Source organism: Cryptomeria japonica, chromosome 10 (assembly GCF_030272615.1).
Source record: "Cryptomeria japonica chromosome 10, Sugi_1.0, whole genome shotgun sequence".
Lineage (NCBI taxonomy): Eukaryota > Viridiplantae > Streptophyta > Pinopsida > Cupressales > Cupressaceae > Cryptomeria > Cryptomeria japonica.
Window position 1 is genome coordinate 116,910,247 of NC_081414.1, and position 27,989 is coordinate 116,938,235.

General features: G+C 36.1%; 1 protein-coding gene across 2 annotated transcripts; it reads left to right on the forward strand.

Moving 5' to 3' along the window:
• Nucleotides 1–6,686: 6,686 nt before the first annotated feature.
• Nucleotides 6,687–14,983, forward strand: LOC131072608 (protein SUPPRESSOR OF GENE SILENCING 3 homolog). 2 transcript variants are annotated; one of them, XM_058008824.2, is made up of 7 exons: nt 6,687–6,826; nt 7,322–7,637; nt 7,787–8,999; nt 9,556–9,850; nt 10,112–10,356; nt 10,597–10,799; nt 14,320–14,983. In XM_058008824.2, the coding sequence occupies exons 3-7, from the start codon at nt 7,881–7,883 to the stop codon at nt 14,555–14,557; spliced, it is 2,100 nt and encodes a 699-aa protein (XP_057864807.2). In that variant the 5' UTR covers nt 6,687–6,826; nt 7,322–7,637; nt 7,787–7,880; the 3' UTR covers nt 14,558–14,983. The 2 variants fall into 2 exon arrangements, with proteins under 2 accessions (XP_057864807.2, XP_057864808.2); XM_058008825.2 differs by lacking the exon at nt 6,687–6,826 and adding an exon at nt 6,971–7,085.
• Nucleotides 14,984–27,989: the final 13,006 nt, after the last annotated feature.

Consider the following 27,989-nt stretch of genomic DNA (forward strand, 5'->3'; position numbering starts at 1 on the left):
AATGAATTTGAATGATATAATCAAAAGGTTCTATTGATAAACTTGGTTTATGTTTCACAAAGAAAACCAATTTTGCAAAAGGACTTAAGACAACTAGAACTATTGATCTCATTGGTGATGACATACATGTTCTCGATCTTGGGCCAATATTTTATATCTTATACCTTTGAAGGATTTTGATCTAGGAAACATGGTCAAATCTTGTATGTAGTTTTGCACTTGTGCGTGTTGTTTGAATACGAGTGTAGGGGAGGAGTTGAATAACCAATCTTTGAATTTGTGACACTATTGTGAACATTGTTTAAATTTATGACCACCTTCTTAATACAGTCCTTAGGAGATTTAATTGTAACATTTCCCCATGTGGTGAAAAACAAATTTTCACTAAAATTATGTAATTAAAGTAACCTTCCATTTTTCTTGTTATTAAATGACATGATAGTAACACATGTAATATTTTAAGCTCTTAGTTGATATTTCCAAAGCAATGGTGTTGACATTGTCTTGATTTCAATCTTATCTCTATTTTTTGTTGCTTTGGCCCCTAGAAAGGATAGGAGTGGAAAAATAAGCAATGGTGTTGACGTTGTCATGATTTCAATCTTATCCCTGTTTTTTGTTGCTTTGGCCCCTAGAAAGGATAGGAGTGGAAAAATAATAAGGTTACCTTAAGTATTAAAGGAAAATTAACCAAAAAAATTTCCAAAACCCCTCTCATGTAGCATAAAGAATTTAAAAATTATTTGGGTAAATGGTGAAAAAACCAAAGTTCGCGTTTTGATGTCACCAACTTTTAAAAAATTTCTATCAATATTAAATGCTAAATGGACAAGTGATGTAGTTAAGAAAATTCAAGGAGAGAATACACCCACACCAAACAATGACACATGTCAAAATCATCATCTAATAACAAAGATCACTTTATAATTTTTTTGTGGACAAGACCGATTTCATGGTAGCCCTTTAAATTTTGTACATATGTTCAAACACAACTATAGATGTACTTAGAAATGTAAGTGTCATCCACTACAAGAATGCCTATTAACACAATTATGTGATGTTTAAAATAAGCTAAGATATTGTCCTTAAATACAAATCTTAACAATACCTTTGTCACCCAAGTCGATAAGTAAAAAACACATTCCTAGAGTGTTGACTTTAAAAAGTAGGGGATTTGAATTGTAAAACTAGAGGACTAGATTGTGTGCATAGTTCTACCCACCTAAGATGACACCCATAAATACAAGTCCTAGACAAATATCTTGGAACCTTTGACATGTAATTTGATGAGTAATTTAGTCATATTACCAAAGAAATGGCCAAGGAAAACAAGAGATTTAAGTTTTAAAGCTAGAGGAAGTTAGACCATGTGGATGGTTTTTATTAAGTGATAGAACCATTGCTGCAACCTAGTATAGGGATGAAAAATCTTTAGAGAATAGGACAATCTTTATCTAAAGTTATGGTACTAATAGAATGAGATAAAATAAACTAAAAGACATCAATTATTTTAATTTTCTATAGTGTTGGTCTTGATTCAAATTTCACTATAATCTTTGCACTTTAAAATAAAGTATTTTAACTAGACTAATTCAACTATACAAAAGACACACTCTCTCTCCTCTAATTTTCATGTTCAACTCTTCAATTTGCATAAAAATATCTATAAAAACAATGATTCAAGACATTGTTCTCATCTGTAGTAATAGACCTAATATGGTCCCCCTGGCTCAGGATCTACAACTCATTTTGTCGAAAACCAGAATCCCCCTGGCTTCGAATGAAGATTGCTTCATCTGGAAAGAGACACAATCGAGCTATTTCTCGGTCAAATCTGCTTACAATCAGCTCCTTAAGTACCCTGTGGACGCATAATGTTGGAAGAAAGTCTGGAAACCTTAGCTAACCCCTAAAATTAATTTCTTTTGGTGGGCCCTCATGCATGGTAAAACCCTCACGCTTGATAACCTAAAAAAGAGGGGATTCCATCTCCCCAATAGATGCAGTTTGTGTAAAGCTGATGAGGAATCTATTGACCACATTTTTGTTCTCTGTCCCTTTGCGACTCATATTTGGTCTATTACTCTTCAGAAATGCGGTCTCTGTTGGGTCTTCCAGAAGAATATTAAAATTTTAGTTTTTGATTGGACTCCCCCCTCCCATCATCCCCTCATCATTCAACTTTGGAAACAAATTCCACCGCACATCTGCTAGGCCTCGTGGAAAGAAAGAAATAATAGAATTTTTAGAGACACTGAGACCCCCTCGGACTCTGTGGCTCACATTTGCTTTAAGATGATTACTGAAAATTTAGAAGTTACAAAATGGAAAATTCCCCCCCTATCCCCCGATGAGGCGGACAAGAAGATCGTTGTTTGTTGGAAGCTCCCCTGGCTTTGATCACTTCAACAACATCACCAAGAATAAGAGACGGATAACTAGATGGTCAACCCCCAGGCTTCACTGGTTTAAACTTAATTTTGATGGCTTTGCTCAATGCAATTGTCAGGCAGGTGGTGGAGTCATCAGGGATCATCTAGGGAACATGGTTGCAGCCTATGCTGGCAACCTAAGGGATAATATGGTCACTCAAGCTAAAGGAATGGCCCTCCTTTGGGGTCTGAAAATGGTTAACTCCATAGGAAATAAACACCTAAAAATTGAAGGAGATTCTCAAATCATTATTGATTCTACCAAAGGAAATACTTCAGCGGGATGGAGAGTGGAATCTATACTGAGGGACATCAGGTGCTTGCTGGTCAAAATGGAGGACTTCACTATATGCCACATCTTTAAAGAAGGAAACATAGCCGCCGATTCCATGGCTGCTGAAGGAAGGCTGCAAAATGGCTTACGATGCTGGAGGGACCCCAATCTGCTGTCGATCACCATTAAGGAAATCTTGGAAAAGGAAAAAGTCTTTATCCAGGAAAGGATTGCCCCATCTGCTCAATGATGAAGGAAACCTTTTTACAATTTTTAAATTGGCGCGGAGATCCCGCCAATTTCTACCCTAGATGACCACGTATCAAGGGCAGGCTGAGTCACCACTACCACTTGGGATGGATTTATGATGAAAGTACTGACATCGGGAATGATTACCCTCTAATTATTACCCGGACAGAGCCAACCGGTGACGGTAAAGGCGACGTTGGGGATCTGTCAACTCACATTGGCCCGAGTAAAGGCTCACACGTTCTGAGTAGATCTCTGACCATCGATATCTACGAGATCTTAAGGGATAATAATCACTCTGATTATTATGATCGTTTATTTCAAGTCCGACACACTCTTCTCAACCATTCCGTCTTGAGTTTGCTTCGGCTCCGTGTTTTGGTTTTTTGTCATTCTCAAACTGTGAAACTGGAGGATTCAAGAATGGCGGGGATAGGCTCATACTGGAACCCAACAAAGTGGATGAGTTCAAAGCTAAACAAACGGCTTGGTTTGTGTGCATTGAAGGCGGTATTGACAAATTCATGGAAAATATGAAGGGCAACGACGAGAGACTCTCCAAACAATTCGTGACTTCCTGGGAGGACAAAAGGGTGACCATGGGGGGAATCTCTTTCGAAATCAATGAAGAGGTCATTGCTCAAGAGACGAGCCTTTCAATGGAAGGCAAAAAATGGAAAAAGCAGAGCCGCATTGCGGATTCTACCAGCCTCAACCAATTTTTCCGCCAAGGCGAGAACCCTATCAAGAGGGCTGGAGGTTTCAATAGGGAGGAGATTCCTCACCTGTGGGATGAAGTCTGCTACATCGTGATGAAGTATTTTACGCTGGAGGGCAGGTATGGCATTTTCTACTACTACCATCTCCCGTTCCTGAACCATCTGAGGAACAAAGACCTCATTTCCATTTCATTCTTTTTACTGCATTCGATGGATGCTAACATCAAAGATATAGCCGAAGCTAAGAAGAAAGGGAAAGATTTTCCCATCCTGCATCAAGGCCTTATGCTCTGCTTGTATAACTTTCACCTCGCCCTCTGCCTGCCTTGTTCCATTTCTGTGCAGAATGTTAGCCCCTCGACCCAACCTCCGACCATTAATGATTCAAGCCCTCAGTGCTCGGAATTCGGATCCTCTAGCAAGAAAACCAAGAATCACTCCCCGAAGGAGGTCAGAACCCCTAAAAGAGTCAAAGTCCAAGAGATTGACTCTGATTTGGACATTACTGAAGAATCCAACACCCCCCGCCGCTCTAACAGATTGGCCTCTAAACCCTCGGAGAAATCCCTTAGAGACCCCTCCTCCTCGCACGACACAGGCAACTCCATTCCGAATGTCAAAATGCCCCTGACCCAACACAAACAACCCCCCCATTCAGTGAACTCCACTCGGATTTATGAAAGCCCCGTCTCCTCTATGAATCCAGAGCCAGCCAATTTCCCATCCCCGACCTTCAGGATTGAAAAAATGCTGGTTGTTGAAGAGGCCAGTAGCGTGAAAGAAGAAGATCCCAACCTGGCTGAGCTTGAGAAAAAGATAGAGGCCCTGTCTGACAATGTGCAGGTGATTACCAGCAGACTGGAGGCGACGGAGTCCAAGATGCAAGATGTGTCCAAGTTCGCACTAAATGTCATGAGATGCCCAGCTACTACGCTGTGCATGTTGCAGGATACCACGACCAAAGGGAAAGGTAAGGAGGATGATGACTACAAATGCCTGTTCAAGTTCCTCACGAAGGAATGGCTAGAAAGTTGCTCCCTAAGAAGAGCCAAGGGAAAAAGAATTAACTATCTGCATGTGGAGGAGTTTTTTGTCTAGGCTGTGTAGTTGCAGGTTGGTTAAGCCCTGTTTAGGCTTATGTTTATATTTTGCTGCTTATAGCCCTACGTGGCATATGAATTATACTCTGATTGGTAGTTTTTTTATCGCTAATAAACTCTCATAGTATGGTTTTTGTTTTTGATAGAGGCAAAAGGCTGCTACTTTGTTGATTTTATGCGAACAATGCTTCTGCCACTATTCTCTTAATTATTCCTATGGGTTAGCCCCCTCGTTTTTGGCTGCTTTTATTATAAAAAACAATGATTCAAGACTAAAATCATTTTTTATATTAAAAACATATTTATACTAAACCTATACATTTAAAATATTCATACATAATATAATATAAAACTATAAATTTATGACATCCATATAAAATAACATAAAATATAAAATATAAACTTTTATCACATACATAAATAAAATCTTTTCTCAAAGAGAAAATACTTTATCAATAAACTTACATAAGCAAAAAGATTCTATAAATAATGTGTACCTCAAAAGTAGACTTAGTGGGAAAGAAATGGATTTTATAAATGATATGTCTATCTCAAAAGCAAACTTAGTGGCAAAGAAATGATATCGTTGAAGAAAAATCACAAAGTGAAGGGAAAAAAACCACATGTTCTTAGAAATTGATATCTCATTAAAAAGGTACGAATAAAGTTTCCATAGAAAATATATTTAGCGTAAAATGTAAGCTATCATTTAAGCTTTAATCAATCAATTGCTTTGTTGTAAATAGCTTTCTATTAAAGAACATAATAGAAACAATTTGTTATAGTGGAGACCATTTTTTATCAAAGTAAATACTTTAAATCTTATTGTTGTTTAATTAGAAAAGGCAAATATATAGATTGATGACATTTAAGCAAGAGTATTAAGAGATGATTTTTATCTTGAAAATATTCAAGGAAGAGCGGGTTTGTATTCTTTACACCACATTCACACTAAAAATTGAGAAACATTTCATCCTTTAATATTATTTGATCGAATATAAAGATATAATTTAGCAAGGAAACTAAAAAGTTTGGAAGAATGGCTTACTAAAAGCAACAAGAAAAGAAACAACCTTTTACAAATTACCACCTACGCTACAAATCTTTCAAAATATCATTAATCCCCTAAACCATTTCCATCCCATAAATATAATAATTATTTATTTAATTCAGTCACTTTAAAAAAGCTACCGCCATATTCAAGTTGGGAATCTTTCATATCATAAAGTAGGGACGTGAAATTATTACATTTAACCTTTTATCAACCAAACAATTTGTTGTCAATAGCCTTTCATTTAATGGCGGATAGAAACCATTGTTATAGTGGGGACCAACTTTTATAATGACAAGCAAACTTTAAATCTTATTCTCATTTAATTGGGTAAACAAAGATAGATAGATGACATTTAAGTAATAGTAGAAAAATAGTTTATCATGTAAGTATTTAAAGAAGAGAGTTTGTATTTTTTACATCCCACTCACAAAAAAATATGAAAAAACATTGAAATATTAGAACAAATAGAAGAATATAATATCAATAAAAATAAAAATATTCATTTAACCAATCTTTTAAAAATCAATAATTCCATAAACTATTTTATCTTGTAAATGATAAAATCATTTTATTTAATTAAATCACTTTGTAAAAGTCGCCTCAATATCTAACCGGGAATATTTGCTATCGTAGGGTACAGACGTGGAAAAACAAAAAGGCAGAGCAAATACAGGACTTAATTTTTTTTAAACAAAAAAACGTTAGGGTTAGTGGGGAAGTCCACATCAAGCACATTAAAAGAAAAGAAAAATCATAATCAAGATTTGACTAATTGCTACATTAATCTTTGCGTCGGGCCATCGAGATTAGCACTGATGAAACTTCCCCAGATTAACAGTCAAAAAAGGTAGTTTTACGACACAGTAAAAAATTCTTGTTTTCTCTTGGATGATCTGGAGCTTGATTTGCAGTAGTAAAGCTGCAAAATATCATTTGATCGTGAGAATTAACGATGAAAAGCTTCTTATAATTTCTGATGTTGAAGATAATAAAGCTTGGTAATTGTGTATTTCAGAGAATTTTGGCGGATCTTTGAGTTTATTATGCCTTCTAGCTTTTAAATCTGAAATCATAATGAGTAGATTGATGCTTTTTATTATTGCTTGTAACTTCTTGTTATTATGTTATCTTAGCCAGTTATTTTGAGCTCTTAAGTTCTGGATTTATCTTGATAGTTCTGAACGGACTGCTTTTGACGAGATCCCGTTTGTTGTTGAGGCTTACAAGGGAAATAACGGTGTTTGCTTAGGTTTACTGGTTAGTTTTTGAGGTTAAAATAGATTAAACTGAACTTTCGAAAGAACTTTAGAGAAAAAAGTTTTACGCAGATGGTTCGAGAGTAATATGTAGTTTATCTTTGACTTTAATGCACAACACTAGTGAATCTTTACATCCACTGCGGCAGCAGCGAAGTTTAATTACGCGTTTTCTGATCACATCGAATCACGATCACGTGCTTTCCCTGAAGCTGACTTCGTCTTTTCTTTGTGCAGATGTTGAAAGGCTCACGCGGTTTGCGCTTGATAAATAAGTTAACACTGGTTCGAACCTGCGACCTGGAGTTTGGAAGGGAGTATGAAGGTTTACTAGTTTTTTCAATTTTTATTTAGTCCAGAAGTTGTAGGCAATTTTCCTTGGTGTAGAGGAAGGAGGTGAGAAAAAACGATTAAAGCCGCATGAAGATTCCTAAATTTACTGTGCACTTTAATGATTCTGGTGTTTCACGGTCATTTAATGTCTTATCAAGAAGTCGTTTAGCGGGGCCGACTGATACGGAATTAGTCATATTGGAACCTGAGGAGGTAAGAGGTAAGAAGTTCCTGATACCGCACGTCAAGATAATTCTTAAGTTTCTTATCTTGTTTCTTGTATTTATAAAAGGCTTCTAATTTGTAAGTGTGAGGGACTTGTTTGAAGGTTTATGGTTATTTATAGGCTTCTTATGCTGTTTGGCTCAGGGTAGTTTGGTGTTTGTTGTCGTGTTTTTTGAGGAGATTTATAGTGAATTTGTGTCTGTGTCGGGGGGGTCTGTGAGAAGATATCATTGAGAAAATGTCGAGCTTCCAGCAAAATGATGATGGATGGGAAGTGGCTTCATCTCGTAAGGCAAGAAACCCTGCATCAAGCTCCGCAAACAGGCAGAGGGGTGGAGCATCTTATAGTTCTTATGCACCTGAAAGGCCTGGAGTTGGGTTTTCCAAGGGTAAAGCAGGGTATAATCCTAATGGTGACGGCCAGAAAAGTGGAAGGCGAGGTGATAACTCCAACAACGTGCAAGACCACGGTTACAAGCAGCCGGGATGGAGAGAGACCGGGAAAACTCAGCCGAAGAATGGAAACGCAACCACTGTTATTCCTACTACTTCAAGGAATGGCGGTGACAACATGAATCAGGCATGGCAGAGCCAACCTAAGCCTGAAGCCTGGGACTATGCCGCTTCTGCAAGAGTAGGCGTGCAGGATACTGGTGCACGTCCCTCTTTTACAAATAGCTGGCAAGGGGGAATTCGCAACAGCAGCACAGGTGGCGGCAGCACTAGTTGGAGCTCTGTAGTTGCATCTGCTGCTGGGAAAGGAGAGGGGAGTGGAGGAGCAAATGGAAGTGGAGGGAATTCTGTAACTAGTGACAAGGTTATGTCTACGCTTCTTCCTTTTGAGCAATCAGGGGAGCCATCTCAGAGCGAAGCTGGCAATCAGTCTAGTGAGGGGGAATCAGAGATTGAACACCTAGATAGTGATGAGGATCTTTTGAGCAGTGATGGATTTGATTCTGATGGCGCTGATGTAAGCCACGAGACTAAGAAAAAGAACAAATGGTTTAAGAGTTTCTTTGAATCTCTTGATAGCCTAAGTATTGAGCAAATAAATGAACCCGAAAGGCAGTGGCACTGCCCAGCATGCCAAGGCGGGGTTGGGGCAATTGATTGGTACAGAGGGATGCAGCCCATCTTAACCCATGCCAAGACTGTTCGGTCCAAGAGAGTGAAGCTACACAGGAAACTGGCAGAAGTATTGGAGGAGGAGTTGAATAGGAGAGGAGCACATGCGATATCAGAGGAAATGTTTGGCAAGTGGAAGGGCTTGCGAGAGACAGTAAATGATCGAGAGATTGTTTGGCCCCCTATAGTCATCATTCAGAACACAATCCTTGATCAAGATGAAAATGAGCAGGTACATATTTTTGAGCTTGAGATTTATTTAACTAGAAGTAGGCAAGTCACCCTGCGTGTGACAGAAAATTCATTGATGGTATGGAGGTTTTTTCTTCATCATTGCAGTTTTTGGTGTTACTCACCTAGTATGGTTTTGTTCCAACACTTTTTGGGAATGTCAATGTTTGGTTAGTGAAGGGAACCTGAGACCTGGGGCAACAACTGACATTGATTCTGGACCTCGTTTCATTTCTCTTTTATTATGCATCAATCAATGAGTATGCATATCTTATTGCCATGAAAATCTTTTGATCTGCCCTATGTTAAGAGAACACATTAAGTCATGTTCACATTTCAGCTATTTTATTTTAACTAATGCTCTTGATAGGCTGGTTCAAATTAGTTCAGTGTGCATTTAGTGTAACAGTAAAATTAATTCAACCTCAATATGTATCTCATGGTTCAAATCAACCTTGTAACATACTTGCATGTGTTATCGTCTGATGTTCTAAATGACTTAGCGTATTATAAATGGTCAAATTTGATTATGTTTATTGTTTATTCTATCCTTCCAGTGGATTGGGATGGGAAATAAAGAATTATTGGAGTATTTCAAAGGATACAAAGCTATGAAGGCAAGACATGCATATGGTCCGAAGGGACATCGTGGAATGAGTGTACTTATATTTGAGGAATCGGGAATGGGATACATGGAAGCAGAGCGTTTGCACAGGCACTTTCTGAAAGAAAAGAGAGGGAAAGAGGAATGGGAGCGGCACAAGGTATTGTTCCACCCTGGTGGACAACGAATACTATATGGTTACTTGGCAACAAAAGAGGAGATGGAGATTTTCAACAGGCACTCCAAAGGTTTGTGCTTCTTGTCCTTTCAGAAGTTCTTGGTGTAATACAAAGGGCTAAACTATCTAATAATTATTTGGGGGGGTGGGGTGGTGGTGGTGAAGAATTCATTATATACCTGGTAATCTCGCACCCAGGAGGCTGTATTGTTTGGGACAATCTGTAGGGGCACACCTCATGTTATGTATTCTATGTAGCCTGTACTTGGTTTTTTAAGATCTTATGTCTTATTTGGAAGAATCTTACCTATGCTTTCATCTTACTTTTCAGGAAAACAAAGGTTGAAGTATGATATGAGGTCACATCATCAAATGGTTGTAGAATCAATGAAGCAAATGAATGAAGACAATCAGAAGCTGACTTTCTATAAGACTAAAGTTGCTAAAGAACAGGAGCACAGTAAAACATTGGAAGAGACAGTTTATCAAGTCTCATCCAAGCTGAGACTGCGAGAAGCTGAAGTTAAAGTTATCAGACAGAGAGCTACAGAGCAGCACGAGGAGTCCAAGAAGGAGGTATGCTCATCAATTAATTAAGTTTGAAGCACATGAGAGTTGAAAGGTTGTAATTCATAATGGTTGCATTTGGTATCTTGTAATAGCATCCTGTGTACATTTTTTCAATTGGTATCTGTTCTTGTCCATTGGTCGTACCATTCTAACAATACCTATGATAATTGAAATCCACTTTATTTTTTCATGCTCAAGATTTTGGGGACTGTTATGACTACAATTGTAATTGGATATTTTGTCCAGATGGATTATTTGGAGCAGAGTTATAGACACCAGATTGATCAGCTGAATGAAGCAATTGCAGAAAGAGAACAAGAGTTGGAAAAGGTACAGGAAGAGTTCAAGATTTCACACCTTGACCGCTGCCATCAGCTTCAAGTTGATTCTGCAAAGCTTCCCAAGGATAAGAAAGTCAGCAATGACAAACAACATGAAGAACAGATCAAGTAATTTTTCCTTCCTTTCATGACCCTTTCCTGTCTTTGTTTTGGCTTGATTAAATATTCAAGGAGTATTATTCAATGCTACAAGGTTCACCAAATATATAGGGTGTACAAGATCAGCTTGAGGCTGACCAAATAACACCAACATTTGAGAAATTTCCTCAGAACACAGGTCGTCAGGGTAGTCACCTAGTTGTTATGCAGGCCACTGATGATTGAAGAATTGAAACACTAATATTCTGCAGTCATTCAAGGTGACCTTGAGTACATAAGGCTGAGAAAATAGCTTTTGCAATTTTAACACTAGGACAAACTTAGGAGAAAACGATAACCCACAAGATCATTAGTTCCAACACATGCTATATGTGGTTGAACAATTGGCATGCCATATGGGCATTTAAGAGGTTGAAAGGCTAAGAAAAATAATATCATTATAATAGCAGCTTTCTCACAAGGACAAACGTAAATACTAACCAATCAGAGGCATGTAGTGTGATCTTGAGGCTGTGAAGTTAAGAAATTATGTCATAAGTACAAACATAGTGTAATGGATAGTCATCTATTTCCACACAGGACTTAGATGGACTTGCAACAAAGTTGAGGTCAAGGCTTTGCAATGTGGAGCAGAAGAACATTGACATCTTAGAGATTTTGCCACAGAGAGAAATTTAGGCACAAAGAATAGCCACTAGTTCCTACACAGACCCTAGATATTTAGATTATAGACAGACTAATAAACCAAAGACATGGGACAAGCAAGCGACTGATGATGGCCATATGGCTACCACAGAAGCTGCACACATTTGTCCAATTGACATAGTACAATGTCAAAGAGGTGGTTTGACATGGGGTTTAAGCTAGAGTCAGCAAGGCTAACTACAATCAACAATAAGAACTTTTTGTATTGTTGGCATCAGTACTGAGAAAATAAACAAAGAAAAATGATTTGATCAAAAGTTGAAATCCTGCAAATGGCCAGTGAAACCCAACTTGTAAATGTCTACTTAAGTGACAGTAATTTTGTTTCTATGCTTAATAAAAGAAATACAGGCATATCAGACTGTATACTCATCCATAACTAATGCAGGAACATCCCCAGTGCCAGGGATAACAGTTATATCGTGAATCTGAGGGATCTTTGGTTTGATATGAGGTCAAGGGAATGTCTTCCCAAGCTCTCATTCCGTACAGATTGGACAAATATACAGCAGCTGCATTTGGACTTATGTTATTAGACTTTTGAGGATCCCATTTATATCAAATATTTAGTGATAAAATATGTGTAATTATCAACAATTAATATCTCATTTGATTAAATCTGACCAACATCACATATAAAAGTCCCAGCTTTTCAAAAAACATAAAGATATGCCATTTGCAAAGAATTTCTAGATATTCACTGTTTAACTAAATAGTTGGTGTGTTAAATGATAGAAGAATATTTTTTTAAATAGGTAAACCAAGGGCAATAGAACCCATCTATGGATGGAAAGCATATAAACTATAAAGACACCCCCCTAGGTTGTTTAATTAATAACACAAAAAGCTGGAGTGAAAACAATGCCTCAGTCCCATAAACCAGTAGTTTACTGGAGTAGTGAAGCCTAAGTCATTAGAATCAAAACCATAACTGGAAATTACAAGTCATTTTATTAATCATAAGAGTTTAAAGGAGTCTTATCAGTGCAATGTTGTATCTCAATAATTTATCAACTTTAAACATGTCCTTTTCAGCAATCCATAAAAGCTGCACATATGCTATATAATAATGGTTTAATTTCCTAATTGCAAAAAGAACTGCAGTCAGGCATAACAACTGAGTCAAGTGGAAAATTCAGTTCAGCATCTCTGCTGTGCTATAATGTATCAAAGCCTTTCTGTCCACATACACAAAATTGGGTTGAAATTTTTTTCACCAATTAACATGGAGGTCTGCATAATAAGTCTGCTATCAAAAAATCCAAATGGGTATCCTGCTGTTGTTGCTTCTCTCCTTATTCCTCTGAAGCACTATCAACCTGCACAGATGCTGGTTTAGTATCCCCTAGTACTAGCAAGTCTTTCCAGCTGCAAATTCTTAAAAAAGAAGCTCAGTCAGATTAGCTTCTTCCTGTTCTACCTACAGGCCCAAATTAGCTTTCACAGAGACGTCATCAATTTTACTACCCATGGCTACCGTGTGTTGTGCCTGTCCCTTTCATCAGCCTCCAGACTGTCCAACTGCATGATGATACCACCCTGTATCTGCTTCTGCTACATATCTTGGTCAGTGCGTATGTTCAAAGTATTGCAGAAATGGAACAATGCCTGTGCCCCACTAGTGTATGCCATTTTCATCACAATCAACCTAGTAATCGACTGACCAGGATCTGCATGGCTTGGATAACTACACCCACAGAGCTAGATGGGCACAGTGACAGAGAAAGACGAGCTTTAAAATAGATAGCGTTAACTCATTTCATGATATTCAAGGTCCTAAATTTCTTCCTTAAAAGCATTTTTCTGTCCTTTCATGGCAATCTCTGCAGCGATACAAAGTCTTTCCTTCACAATCACATTCTCTTCAAGTACATTTTCCACCAGCTCAAAACAAGCCTTACACCCATGATCTGAAGTGTAGTAGGGAATAAATTATTTGATTTCCCCTTTCACAACTTCCTAATTTCTCAATGGCATTAATTTTGGTAATTCGTTTGCTCTTCCTTATTGTAGAGGTCTTCCTTGCCCATAGGGCTTGCTGTAGCATCCAATTTACAAGCCAAAATATCTCCTGTATTCAAAAAATAAAGAAGTTGGGCACACATCAATTTTTTAATTCCAAAAATTGAAAGAGTGGTTTATAATACTGATTCATCTTCACAATAGGGCAATAAGATTGAGAAATATGCAAACAAGCAATAGCCCCATGCAGAGACACTATGCAGCCAGATTTGTTCTCATGACGCTGGGTGAATAAATATAGAGTTTTTGGCAGGCTAAAAATGAGAAAAGAGCTTAGAATTTCTACAGCATAAAACTAGAAGTAGACCAGCTTAATAAGGGAATCCCCATCTATTTGTTTTCCCTCTCCAAAATTATTTCAAGCAAGCTCTGCAAAACTGAAAAGACATTCTTTCCAATTGTATCATCATCCCACAAGCGGAGGACCAAGTAAACTGAATATTCAAAGATCTAGACCAACTGCATATCTTCTCATAAAATATTAGCAAAGATATTAGTCATGAATCTGCAATAAGAAAGAGATGGACATGGTGGATATTAGTCATGCCTTTTCCTTCTATTTTTTTATAGAAAGAATGCATTGAATTTCTATTTGAAAGATTGGATGAATAACTCCGAGATTTAAAGTACAAGTTCTTCACACAGAAATCGGGTAATGACTGTCAAACATTACCATGGCAAGACGGTATTCATCATAGCCATAGGCATTTATATCCCAACTAGGACTTAAAGAGTTTGTATTGTCATCTCTTTTTTCCAAAATGTTTTAAGCTTTCTATGTTGTTTCGCTTTCTTTTTGCAGAATTGATGAGGAGATTGAAAGACATAGGACAATTGTTGAAAGTAGTGTCAAAGATTCTGAGGAGTATGAACGTGAGCGGCAAGAACTCATTAAAGTGCATGACAAGAGGAGGAAGGAAATTAAACTAAGGCAGCTACAGGAGGAAGTAGCATTTGAGAAGGAATTGGAGCAACAAAGGGTTAAACTTTTGGAAAAGTATGCAAAGAAAAGGGAAGAGGCAAGTTATACTCCTTGTTAGTGGCAGGGTGCTTGTTGCTTGTCTCAACAACCAATGGAGAAGTAATCCTATATAGCTATGCACTTGCTTTCTACCTTGTTGCCTAGTAATAATGTTGAAGAAGTTAAAATGTATTGAGTTATGATTTGTCTAGATTCTGCTGTTGTTTATGACATGTTTGGACATTGCAAGGCCATTTTCTATTGGCACTTTCCTTTATAAGAAAAATATAGCCAGTTGTCTTTTGAAAAACGTATCCTTTGAAAAGTTCCAAGAAAGATGTTTGTGGGAGAATTTTCTGATTTTGGTATCATTTTTGAAGTTCAGGCTATGTTTGAACATTACAAGCACAAGCTGTAATGGTGCTTTCCTTTTCGAGAAAAGCTTAGCTGAGATTCTCCATGTAACAAGTAATCTATCAAATATAATTGATTAAAATTTCAAGAATGCTATTTGTGGGAAACTTTCCGATTTGGTATCCTCTGTGAAGTATTTGTCTTAGTTTTGGTTTCATCAGAAGGTTGTGATATATGGCATTTCATTTTGACTTTAACCATTCTCTATATTAAGAAATGTTAATGCATGTGGAGTGGTACTAAATTTTGGTCCAGAATGATAATTATTAGAGAGTTGATAGAGTATTCAGAGCTCAATCTATAATATTACTTCAATACTTGCACTTATAAATGACAATTTTAGACTTTATCATTTGGAATAAGATAGAATGTGACTGGATGTGTTAGAGCTGCCTTGTGCTTGTATACCAAGAAGCTATAATTTCGCTTTATTATTCACTGATCTTCATACGCCTGTAGGAAAAAGATTTGTTCACAGATATACATGTGACCAGCATGGACTTCTTCAAGTGGCTTGAAATGTCCAGTTAGTAAATTGACTTAGCATTCTTAGATAGTTTCTATTTGGCTAATAACAAGTGGCATATATGCATATTTGCTTATCCAAACGTTCTTCTTTATGTCAGTTATTTTCTCAGCAAGATAATCTTTCTTATACAGCCAATTAGACCTGATTGTAGGTTACACACAGATGAGAAAATACTTTAAAATAACCCTGAATTAGTAGAATCATATCACTTAACCCAATCAGTGCCTTCCCACACTAATCTACTCATCTATGAGGCTGAACATTTATTGCAAATTTGGCATTGTGCAAGGTGCAGTTGTAAATATGCAGACTGCAAGAGAACATTGGAAGCTCAGCCTTTAGAGCATAAAAAATGAGAATGTATTATTACAGAACATATACGACTTCAAATAAACAACAATACATTTAGGTGCTGCCCTCCAAGACATAAAGATCAGCATTTAAAATAAAAATCAAAACCTACTTTCACCTATAAACTCAAAAGTACTGTTTCTTTTGTTGGAACCGTTCCAGCAAATGCAGGTCAAGGGCTAATGGCTTCTACTTTCACTTAAAAAAAAAACCGAAAAAACTTAACAAGTATCACAATGGTTTTATAGTAGAATATGCCTGGATCTTAACAAGGAATCTTAAAACAAAATAACTCAAGTTGTGCATGAGAGTTCTAGAGGAGGGCGTTTGGGTTTTGGTGTCAATTTCCTCTTGTTTGGGGTCGCCCTAACACTATTGCAAGATTCCAATCATTTCGAGGACTTTTGATGAATTTTGAAGCTATCTGGTGAGGCTATATTAGTTTGTGTTAAGTGTTGGCTTGTTGGGTGTAAGTGTTTGAATTATCCGGTAGGTTTTCCTTTTTGCCCAACCCATTGAAGCATGTTTCAATGCATCTCCAAAATTGCACCAGTCTTCCTATTTATCCATTCAAGGTATCTTTGTGTTATTTCATAACTGAGGTGTTGGGTACATGCTTTTTGGCATCATTTTGGGGTGTAACAACAATTTGTTTTACATCAGCTCTTATCATCAACTTTTCTTGTTATGATATTTATGATGCAAATGTACTAACATTGTAATGCTACAATGGTCATACCGTTGGAGGCTATTGTTTAGAAGCATTCAATATTGAAACACTGGATGGTAGTACTACTAGTAAGTTGCTCTTGTTATTTGTTGATACTCACCCTACTGAACAATTGGTATTTTCTAATAACTCACAATTGAATAAGTGGAAGAGATGTTTATGTTTGCACTTGCTAACCATTGGATAAATCGAAGAAGTAGTGTTTCAATTTCAGCATTGTATAAGTTTTCCCACTAAATAGTGGAAGTGACATTTTAATCCCCATTGAATAAGTGGATGCTTACTTCGTTTAGTATTGCACGTGCATCCCATTGGATAAGTGTTATTGGTTGGCATGTTGCTTGATGCTTTCCTTTAGTTGTTGTCCAAAGTTAGGCAGCAAAGCCAATGTATTATGGGATAGGATTGGTCACAACTAGAATCTCAAATCGGCCTACAAATCATGGTGCTGATTTGAAAAGCTTCTAAACTCGGTACAACTTTTCTAAGAAGTCCTTAGAAACCCTTTCTTGCCTATAAATTTTTTACTAAGATCTCTTCTTGTCACAACTTATCAAATGACAACCTCCACTAATTGTTGTCTAATCATCTTTACCAATTCTTCCATCTCCCTTGGCATGTATAATCCAATAGCCTTGTCCTTCATCATATCCCAACTAAGCAAATGCCACATTATCTCTCATACATGGATTCAAACTAAAGCCGTGCACTCATTGAATCATCTCTTCATGATTAAATCACTAGTAATATCGATGGTGTCAAGTACTTCACAACACAAATAAATTGGAAAAAAGGCCTACAATTTGTATGAAATTTGTGACAAGGAAAATATTTGTGACCAAATCAATGTTGTCTAAAACTCAACAAACCATTGTATTGTGTGCCTTAATTGCATTCAAGGATGTGCACACAAGCTATTCAAGGTGAGATATAAAAAAGTAGTTCTTTTTAGTCTACAATGTGGATCTTTTAAGGGTGTTGAAATTAATTATTATGTATTTCCTTCAAGGGGACACTACCTCTAATGACCCATCGATCAATTCTAGTTGAAAGACATGGAGATTAATTAGGCCTCCTAGATCACATAATTAAAATGAGCAATTCACGTGATAATTGTGATAAAGCTAATTGATAATTATAAAAAATACAAAGTAATATCATTGTGTATAAGGTCAAACACACCTATAAATATATTTAAGGGGAATAAAATTCACAATTTAAAACTATATATATAAGGAGTTGATTACAATTAATCAATAAGAGTAAATTATCTAAGACTTATTAATGTTTTCAGTTGTCTCTTTAGAAAAAAGTAAGAGTGGAACAACATATAAGGTTAAACCTCTCTTAAAATTATAAGGAAAAGCTCTTTGAAATCTAAATTTAACTTACACACTAAGCTTTAGACAAGATATAATAGTTGCTAATACTATAGAATGTTGTTTGGGGGTTTGCAACAACGAAACAATTTCTTGCCTATATGTTTGCCTTGGGTGTGAGCATAAGATTGGTAACAACTCTTGTCTCACAAGCGAGATTTTATAGACTATGAGAATAAAAGCAGCTAATACTAAAGCAATAACACCAACTTCATAAAGGCTAAAATGAAGACGAATGAGTAGAGATGCAAACAAGATTTTAAAGGAATAATAATATGGATCAACAATGACGCACAATTTTAAGAATTGAGAAGTTATGTTACATGTAAAGCTATAACCTAGATAGACATATCACTAATACAAAGCTTAATGCTATAATCTACTTTCGATTCAATTGACAAAATTAGAAACACAAATGGAAACACAAGGTTAACAAATTGAACAATATTTCAACAACATATACTTAGCATCAATTATCATTAAAAATTATTTTGCTCTAAGCACTTATTTATAAAAAGTTACACAATACCCAATTTTTAAGATTTAGGATATAAATTAATTCATCCAAAAAATTATTGTTTCAAAGCAATATGCTTAATGCTACCTAAAATCATGAAAGAAAGAACTCTGAAGAAAAAACTAATCCTAAACATAGAATACAAAAACCTAAAGAAACTTTTTAAAAAGATCCTTAACCATCTATCCAAGAATATAATCTTAGAGAAACAAACTTACCAAATATAGCAATTCGATGTAGAAATATTCTTGTGATCTTGATTTAGTCACTTTATTTGAAACTATAGATCTTATAACAAAATACAAAACCCTAGATCTTGCTTTTGATAAATTTGTTATTGACTTCACCATCCATCTTGGTGCCTCAAACTTGATGTGCTCTACAAGCAAGACAAATTTATTGATATGAACCCTAGGTCCTAGTGTTGACTTAACCAACCCTAATTGCATTGATCCAACCTACAAACTAAATACTACTTAGGCTTTTGACAAGCTGAAATTGTGCGATCAGAAATACAAAAAAATGTAATAAAGACAATTGAAACATTGCTATTATGCCTTCAAACAACTAAATCAACTACACATGACAAAGAAGCTCTTAAGATAATAATATCAATAATTGATCATAGATTGTTGCTAAAAGCATTGACGATTGTTGAATTATTTTTGTAATAAATAGTTGTCTAGTGGAGAAATGTGCACCTAATGCAAATAAATTGATTCAAATTGATCAGATTGAATGAATCATGCTACTGATCTCTTTATGTCACCTAAATGCTAGTGAAATCATTTGTTTGACACACTACAAGATGATATTTGCCACTTGGAAGTGGGCATGCTTGTCTCAACTACACCTTTATGCCTTCCTAAACATCAAAAGCTATCATAAACTACCTAGTTGTGCTCTTCTATTATTGGCACTTTAAACAACATAAAATGGACATAATCACACTTCTATACTAATGCCACCACTTTAAAACTTAGCCATGAACACTCACAAATGCATTCTTGTCACTTAAACTACTCAACATCTAGCAAAAATAGTTTAGGCACACCATTTACACACCCCATGCTCCTACTTGTGCCACTCAGGACTTGGTTCCCCACTCCTAAGTGTGCTTGAAGGCAACTATTGCCACTCATACTTGGCAAAGAACATGTAGGTGCTTGAAGATGATTTCATTCACTCATGTCACTTGAAAGTGTCAAAAAACACATTGAAGTGTACTTCTTCATTTATGTTACATAAGTCATGTTTAACTAGCCCAATGCACTTCAAGGTTGTTTATGCCACATGTACTAGGTGCACCATTCGTATAATCTTGCCACTAAAATTACATCTTTGTACATCTAAGTGCTCATAAGGAAAGTACTTTCCACCTCGAAGTGGATTAAATGATGCTAGGTGTACCCTTTTTAATTACATCGAAAACTACAATCATGAAAAACCTATTGAAAGAATGCCTTTACTTTGCCTTTGTGCTTAAGTGTCATCTCATAAGTGCACAATTAAACCACCATTATCACTTAAATTTTATATTTAACTAGTTCAACACCATGTAAGCGAATCTCATTCCGTTGGACATGCTTATCCCTACATATACACATGGCTTGGAAAATAATCAATACAATATTAAGCATGCCAAATCATTTTCAAACTATTCATGACTAGTGTCATGACATTAAGTCTTGTTAAAGTAATAAGGACAATGATTTAATTATTTAATTTAATAGGTCATTGAATTACTTTTTCACTTAAGCTAAACTTGGGTGCCTTTTGTTATCTATAGTTTGCTTTTCAAGCTACAATTGAACTTAATTTAGCTCCTCATGCTTTTTCTGTAGTTCTCCTAATTTTAAGATTAGGGCATATCTTACTCTTTATAAAAGCAATTCATTCATTGATTGTTATTATCCAATTTAATTACAAGGTAATCTATAAGATCTCATATATTATGTTCATTTCTATATATCATTTCAGTTGATTATTATTATTAAAAAGATTATTATTATTCCCAAATTTATATTAAAGAATCATCCATAAATTATTATTATTATTACTATGGTATTACTAATATGTGCATTACATATTATTATTTGTGCACCTGGTTTGTTGGGATCCTGCAAGACAACAAGCAAATAATCAAATGCACCCATGAAACAATACATGGAGAAATCTAAATGAAGAAAACATGTTCATCAAGTCAAATTACTCAAAATCGTCTCATGGTCCTCTATCTCCAAGGATCTTCAAGATTCAAGGTGGCCCTCACTTGGAAGAACATTTGATCTTTAAGATGACAACCTAAAGAACGAGATTAAAAGATATGATCTAGGATCAAAATGGATGCAAGTAATATCCTAGTGATGAGATGAAAAGCTATTGAAATGAATGACAAGCATCCCAAAGATGAGCAAGTCTAGTTTTAGGAATGGCACCTCCTATATAAGACAAAGATGATCAAAACGTCTGGTTTCAAGAACGCTATATCCTGTATAAGACCTAATCAAAATGTCTGGTTTCAGGAAAGATACATCCCGTATAAGACATGATAGAATGGATCAGATGAAATGGATTGATAGAATTGATAAGATTGAGATCAAGTTTGGTTTCAGGAATGACACCTCCTGTATAAGACAAAGATGATCAAAACATCCAGTTTCGAGAACGATACATCCTGTATAAGACCTGATCAAAACGTTTGGTTTCAGGAAAGATACATCCTGTATATGACATGATAGAATGGATCAGATGAAATGGATTTGATAGAAATGATAAGATTGAGATTGTCTGGTTTGAGGAATGACACCTCCTATATAAGACAAAGATGATCAAAACGTCTGGTTTCAGGAATAATATATCCTGTATATGATAGATGAGAGTTGGATGAATGATGAAGATATGAAAGTGAAGAAAGATTCCATGATGATGCGAGAGACATGCATGTGATGGACGCAATGATGAATGTGACTAGATGATGATGATGATGATATGAAACTAAATGCCATGATATGATAATGCAACTAAATGCAGATTTTAGGAATGATCTGAAAAATGCACCTAAGCACTTAACAATGATATGAAACCTAATATGAAATGCACTCTCGTTCTTGATATTGTCACCTTTTCGATCAAATTAGATATGCTTCCTTTTTATCATCATTGAGCCTTTGATATGTTGAAAGTTGATACAAGCATCATGGTGTAATTGAACCATGATGACTTGAGTATAACTTACATGTGTTTTGATATTGCAAGATAGCACAAGCGTCGTGGTATAATTGAACTATGATGACCTGAGTGCGGCTTGCGTAAATAAACAAGAGTTAACCTTTGTCCTATACAAATTGGAAATGTCCTTAGTGATATGCCATCGGATCACGTTGTAGAACAAATTTGCATAGTAAAAAGGCTTCACTCACAACCAACAAACAAAGAAAATATCATACTCCTTCCTTGCTTCTCTCGTTTCAAGACATCCTTGAGTTGCTTGGGAGATATGATAAGCAAAAATCGAAAACAACCATAGATAAACATGCATACCATCCTATGTATTTTTGTTGGATAAAACATCTTGCAAATGCCTTGTAGTTTAGTTTTGATCATTTCATGTTTCTTTGTTTTACCATTGATTGTCATGATCTTGTTTTTGTCTCAATGTGTTTGTTGTGATCGATTGTTTGTTAGAAACCCAAAGGTAATCTGCCCCCAGCAAGGTCAGGATTTTGCCCCCATTGTAGATACTAATGATATGGAATATGTACATTGACCACCAAGCCATGACAAGATATGATACGGATAACTGTTCAAATAATCAAGGACAATGACTACACTAAGTATATCCAGGATTGATAAGCATTAGTGAAATTGTGAATTTCTGGTGATGGCTCAGATGGGTGGATATGATATGTACAAATAGATGGAGGAGCTGCTCTATCACAAATAACGCTCGTTGCCAGGTTTTCACCACTTGTTTTTATTGCACATTTTGATTTGTTTTCCATTTTTTTTTTAGAGATGAAACATGTCTTGCCATCAATTGATAAAGATAGTCACACTGATCTATGTCATTGTTTTGATTTGTTCGATGATTGACAAGAATGTCTGGTTTCAAAGAGTGAGTACCCCGTATAAGACCAATCTTTCTGGTTTCGAGTGTACCTATCCCTGTGTAGCGTCATAAAATTGCGACCTTGCAATTTTCGATCGCATTTGGGTCTTTGCATTGGTGGATGAATCCCTAAGCCTGATTGGAGACTCAAGACATACTCAAACATCAGAAACTTGTATTTTCTACCGCCCTGCACTGATTTTTGTCATTTCCTGTCCCGAATTAAGGCAGGACAAGGGCGTGGTGCCCTCGTCTCTGCCCTATTTTGGGCCTCCCTTGACCTAATCCTGCATTGGGCTTGTCAATTGTGAACGGGAAAAAGTTTTCCTATGTCGGCCTAAGACAAAAAATCAGCTAAATACCCCTAATTGGCAAGTATATAAGGAGCATTTCTCCTCCTATTTGCAGAAGTTCAAAAAGCAAAAATTAAGTTCATGAGCAAAGCGATGATAAGCGACAAGAAGTTGTTCATAAAGCGCATTCAAGCATTGAGCATTCCAAGTCTCCTTTCAAGGCTAGGAGTTGCATTCAAGTCAAGGATTCAACCATTGAAGAGGAGATCTCTACCAAAATTCAAAACATTATATTCTACATATCCTTTCAATCAATTCTATCAACATTTCAATTGAATCCTCTCTTACAATTTCAACCCAGTCCCGAAACTTTTGCTCAAATTTGCAGGGGAGCTTTGTCTTGACATCTTACTGCTAATTCCAGGTGCACAACTTCATCCCGCATCTCTATCTCAAGATATAATCGTTTCTTTGTCATTTTTACACTTATTCTCAATTTGTTTAACGCAACTTGTCTATTTTAAAAGAGGGTTACTTTACTTTCCAAATTTATTGCAAATTCCCTACAATTCACTTAGCATTCAATCTCTTTCCATTGAGATTGGATCTAGTGAATTCAAACCCACTCTTTTAAATGTAATGTGTGTGAGAAGTTGAAGGGAATCCTTTGTGAAACTTTCACTCATTTCTTGAGGGTAAAGCTTTCCACTTGATCTTCTCTCATCACTTTTCACCACATTATACCCTGTATAAGACATGTTGATTTTGATGTTGATAGATGGATTGATTAACAAGACTCGATGATTGATAGGAATGTCTGGTTTCAAAGAGTGAGTACCCCATACAAGACCGATCTATCTGGTTTCGAGTGTACCTATTCCTGTTGGAGAGAGGCAAAGTGAGTAAGGGGATGAAATGGTTAGATGATCAAACAATAAGCATAAAAGCATTCAAAACACAAAAACCAAGTATACCTTCACAAATGTGTCTTCTCCCTCGGATTGAACTTGATAAAGTGAAGGCGCCCCTTTGATGCTCCACTTGATTTTCTCTTTGCTCGTTGTAGATGTGGATTGCTCTTGAATGCTCAACAAGATAGATGGATTAAGGATTTGGATTTGGATAAAGGATAGATGGATATGGATAACAAGGATTTGTTAGGGGACTATGAGAAAATGATAAAAATGTGATAGAGGGAGATGAGAGGAGAAATTAGCAGCATGATGGTAGAAGAAAGGAAGACTCCTTTTTTTTTAGAAGGAAAGATGCTCCAATTTATAGATTGGAGGAGGCCAATGGAGGGCCAATATTGATTTGCTTATGAAGGGCTACGATTGATTCAATATAGTGGACATGGATCAAGGATGCATTGGAGAAATAAAAAAGAATATAGAATACCTTGGGAAAAAGGGGGGGAAAGAAATTTGAATTTCAAAGCGAGGATGCATAGGGAGATTCACAGAAATTTGAATTTCTTTGAGAGGTTCAAGATTGATGTGACATGAGTGGGGATTTTTAAAATTGGAGAATAATGATAAGTGGGATTATGAGATATTCTAGAGGAATTAATTAAGCTGAGTGGGGTTTAGGAAAAAGTGATTTGTAGAAATCATATGATTAGGTTAATTAATTAAAATTAATTAACTAAGTGGGTTTAGAGGAAATAATTATTGGATGGACTTTAAAAGAATAGGGAGATAATTTATTTATTTAATAAATTAATTATTGGACAATAGTTGTAGGATTAATTAAATTAGATTTAGTTAACACTAAGAAGAATAAGGATAACACAATTAATTATGTTGACAAGCTTAAATTAATTAAATATTGATTTAATTAAGTTTAGGTGTCTACAACTGTATAAGACATGTTGATGTTGATAGATGGATTGATTAACAAGACTCTATGATTGATAGAAATGCCTGGTTTCAAAGAGTGAGTACCCCATTTAAGACCGATTTGTTTGGTTTCGAGTGTACCTATCCCTGTATAAGACATGTTGATGTTGATAGATTTCGAGTGATAAATTGATTAACAACACATGTGATTAGTTTAATTGCAGACTTCGAGAGTTTTCCCGTTGTTGATTCGATGGATGGGCCATGCGTTCATGCTTTGATTTTCAATTTTTTATTTTTTATTTTTATTTTTTTTAGACATTTTTTATTTTTGGAGCTTTTTGGATTAGAAGAAAGATGTATTTGGTTGCCCCAATGTATAGAAAGATAAGGAATATTATGAATGGATGACTGAACCGTTGAGGTGGAAATGGATAGGAGAATGACGAAGGTAGCTTATGAGGAGACACGTCAAGAGTTTTTTGAAATCATGTTTTTGTCCTTAGTTTTGATCAAGATCAAGGATGGAAAAGGGGATATGGGTAGAGATAGGATATGGATAGGAGAAACAAGATCATAGATAGTGATAGATGATGGAAGAAATGAATACTTAGGATAGATGGTATGGATTAACGTGAAGCAAGATCGTAGATAACACTGGATGATGGAAGCAATGAATAGGTAGGATAGATGGTATAGATAAAGTGAAGCAAGATCATAGATAGCGATGAATTTAAATAGGGTAATGGATATTGGAGGAAGGATAATGGGAGATATTGTATGAAGAATAGAGTGGATGAAATTTGCCCCCAAGCATAGAGGTCTCCATTTGCAAAAAGACAATATGTAAGATTGTCACAACATCTAGCACCACATGAATAAGTGTTCCTGAACTTTTTAAAGATAGAGACCAACCCACACTTGGAACCTCTGGAAAATTCAACCGAACATGTCTAGCGACTAGGAAGCATATTGAAAAGGGAAGAAGAATCCCAAACTAGATCAAGGTATTTAGTCTTTGATTACCCATGTGTGTGCAAGTGGGTTCATTTTGTCTCATATGATCATTGTAATCTTCAGAATCCAACGTGGCTAGCTACATAAGTTACCCTGACTTCAAAAGCATCTTGGATAGAGCCTCGCTGCCAGCGAGCGTCCATAGCCCCGATGAGGTTATCGTTGTAATCTCACAAATATTGCTCCATTGCCAGCCAGACGTCCATAGCCCCGATGGAGTTACTTGTATGTTCCCATAGCCAAGCATTTTGATATTGCATTTCATTGCATTTTTTTTCTTTTCTTGATCTTTATTTTCTTGCTCATGCTTTTGATCTTTTGATATTTCTTTTTGCTCTTTATTTTTCTTACATTGGCTTGTAAGTGATGAAACTTACATGGGTTTGATAATTACAGTGGCGCTGAAGCAAGATTTTAGATTTTTCACTAGCTGTGTCTTCAACTAAGAGATCACAATGATTTAGAGCAATTAATTAAGTGTATGAGATATTGTAATCAAAAGATGTCTGTACCAAGATACGATAAGTGGTTCTTTTCTGGATTGAGTATGCATCCCAACCAAAAGAAAATGTTAAATGGGAACAACCTTGGATTCTAAAGTGTTTCATGAATAGATATCTAGGAAAAGGACTGAACATGAGATTCAAGCATTGACAAGCATGTGACTAAATGACACAAATGCCTATTTCACAGATGATGAATTTATGCAAAGGATTGAATGAAGGGAATGGAAGGATAGAAAAGAGGTGTTGGATAATAGATAGAATGTTTGAAGCTTTGTGTGAGGATAGATAGAAATGTATTCAAGATGAGTGTTGGTACACAACTCGAGAAGTGACGAAGAGATGGAGGAAAATTGAATTTTGGGACATAAGGACCTAAAATAGATAAAGAAAAAGATGGAAGAATAGTTTTGGAAAGATGTTTAAATAGACAATTGAAAGAAGTTCACAGATGTGTGCCTTTGTTGATCTTTCTTATGGATCAGTTGAGGTGATGGATTGGTGGATGGAGGGAGGTAAGGACCCAAGATGGATGGAAGGGATGGAGAGTTTGACTTTGGAATGAAAGAACCTAAAATGGATTTGGAGGATGAAAGGATTCCTTGATCTTGATCTTGACTTGGAGTAAGATCATTTGAGTTTGTGCTTTTCTCTTGATTTTGAATTAGATTAGTGAAGGAGATGGAAGGGATATAATGCTCTTGCTTAGGAGGTGGATGTTGAATGGGACTCTACTCTTGAGATAAAAGGGGATCATCGTGGATGGAATACCAAAATCTTAGGGGATCATCATAAGATTTTTGATATGTGGGATTTTGATAAAAAATGGGATTAGATTGGAGAGCCATGATATCTTGATCTTGATTTAGGCTAGGACTCATTTCCTTTGAATAAACTTCTTCTTTTTCAAGCGACAAGGGATGGTCACATGAGTGATCAAAGTTTCAGTTTGGATAGGTTGATGTTGTTGACTTGATGGATACTTCGTTTCAGATACTCAAGCTTACTAAGTTGAATAGAGGGTTTGTTCGATAGGCCCCTATGACAAAGCATGTCAAATGATATGGATAAAGTCTCCCGATATGGAAACTTGATTTGACTAACTTGAATACCTAGTTAGGTATTGTTGTCATTGAGATAGTTGGATGATAAACTCTTGATCACTTGGTTTTATACTCCCCTAATCTTGTTGGATGAAAGTTTGCTTAAAGATAGTTGAAAAGTTAATAACCACCTCAAAAGGTGCTTTGTTGGATTTGAAAATCTCCTCCACTTATGATTTCTCCTTGTTTGAGCTGATTTTTTAGTTGATTGATTGATATTTTTGTAAGTTGTTTTAACATTTGTGACAAGAATACATAGCACACATGAAGACAATGGTCATCCTAATCCTAAACATTTAGTGTATGTTCTTTTGAGGATGTGTTCAAATCCCCAATGTTTTCACTGGTTTGGATACAAATAAGACACACCAAGTAGACTCCATATTCAAGGGTCATCAACAATATCATAGCCCACAAATTGATACTGCTTCAGTTCAAACAACCGTGTCACCCCCTAAGGGGCGCCCATTTTTTTGCCTTTTTCTAGAAATTAACCTAAAGTGGATTTCTCCTTAATTGGGTAGTTATCTTAGGAGCTGTATGGTGAGTGATTTTGGGGGCGGATTCTTCCCCACCCTTGCACTATGATATTGCCAATGTATGGAAACTGACTCAGCTCAAAGTTTCTACTTTTATGGTTCGTAGTAAAGATTTTGTTCGGCGCAACAAATGATAAACTCAATTAAGAGGTTTTTCAACCTTTAGAACAAAGGCTTTTTCGCATCA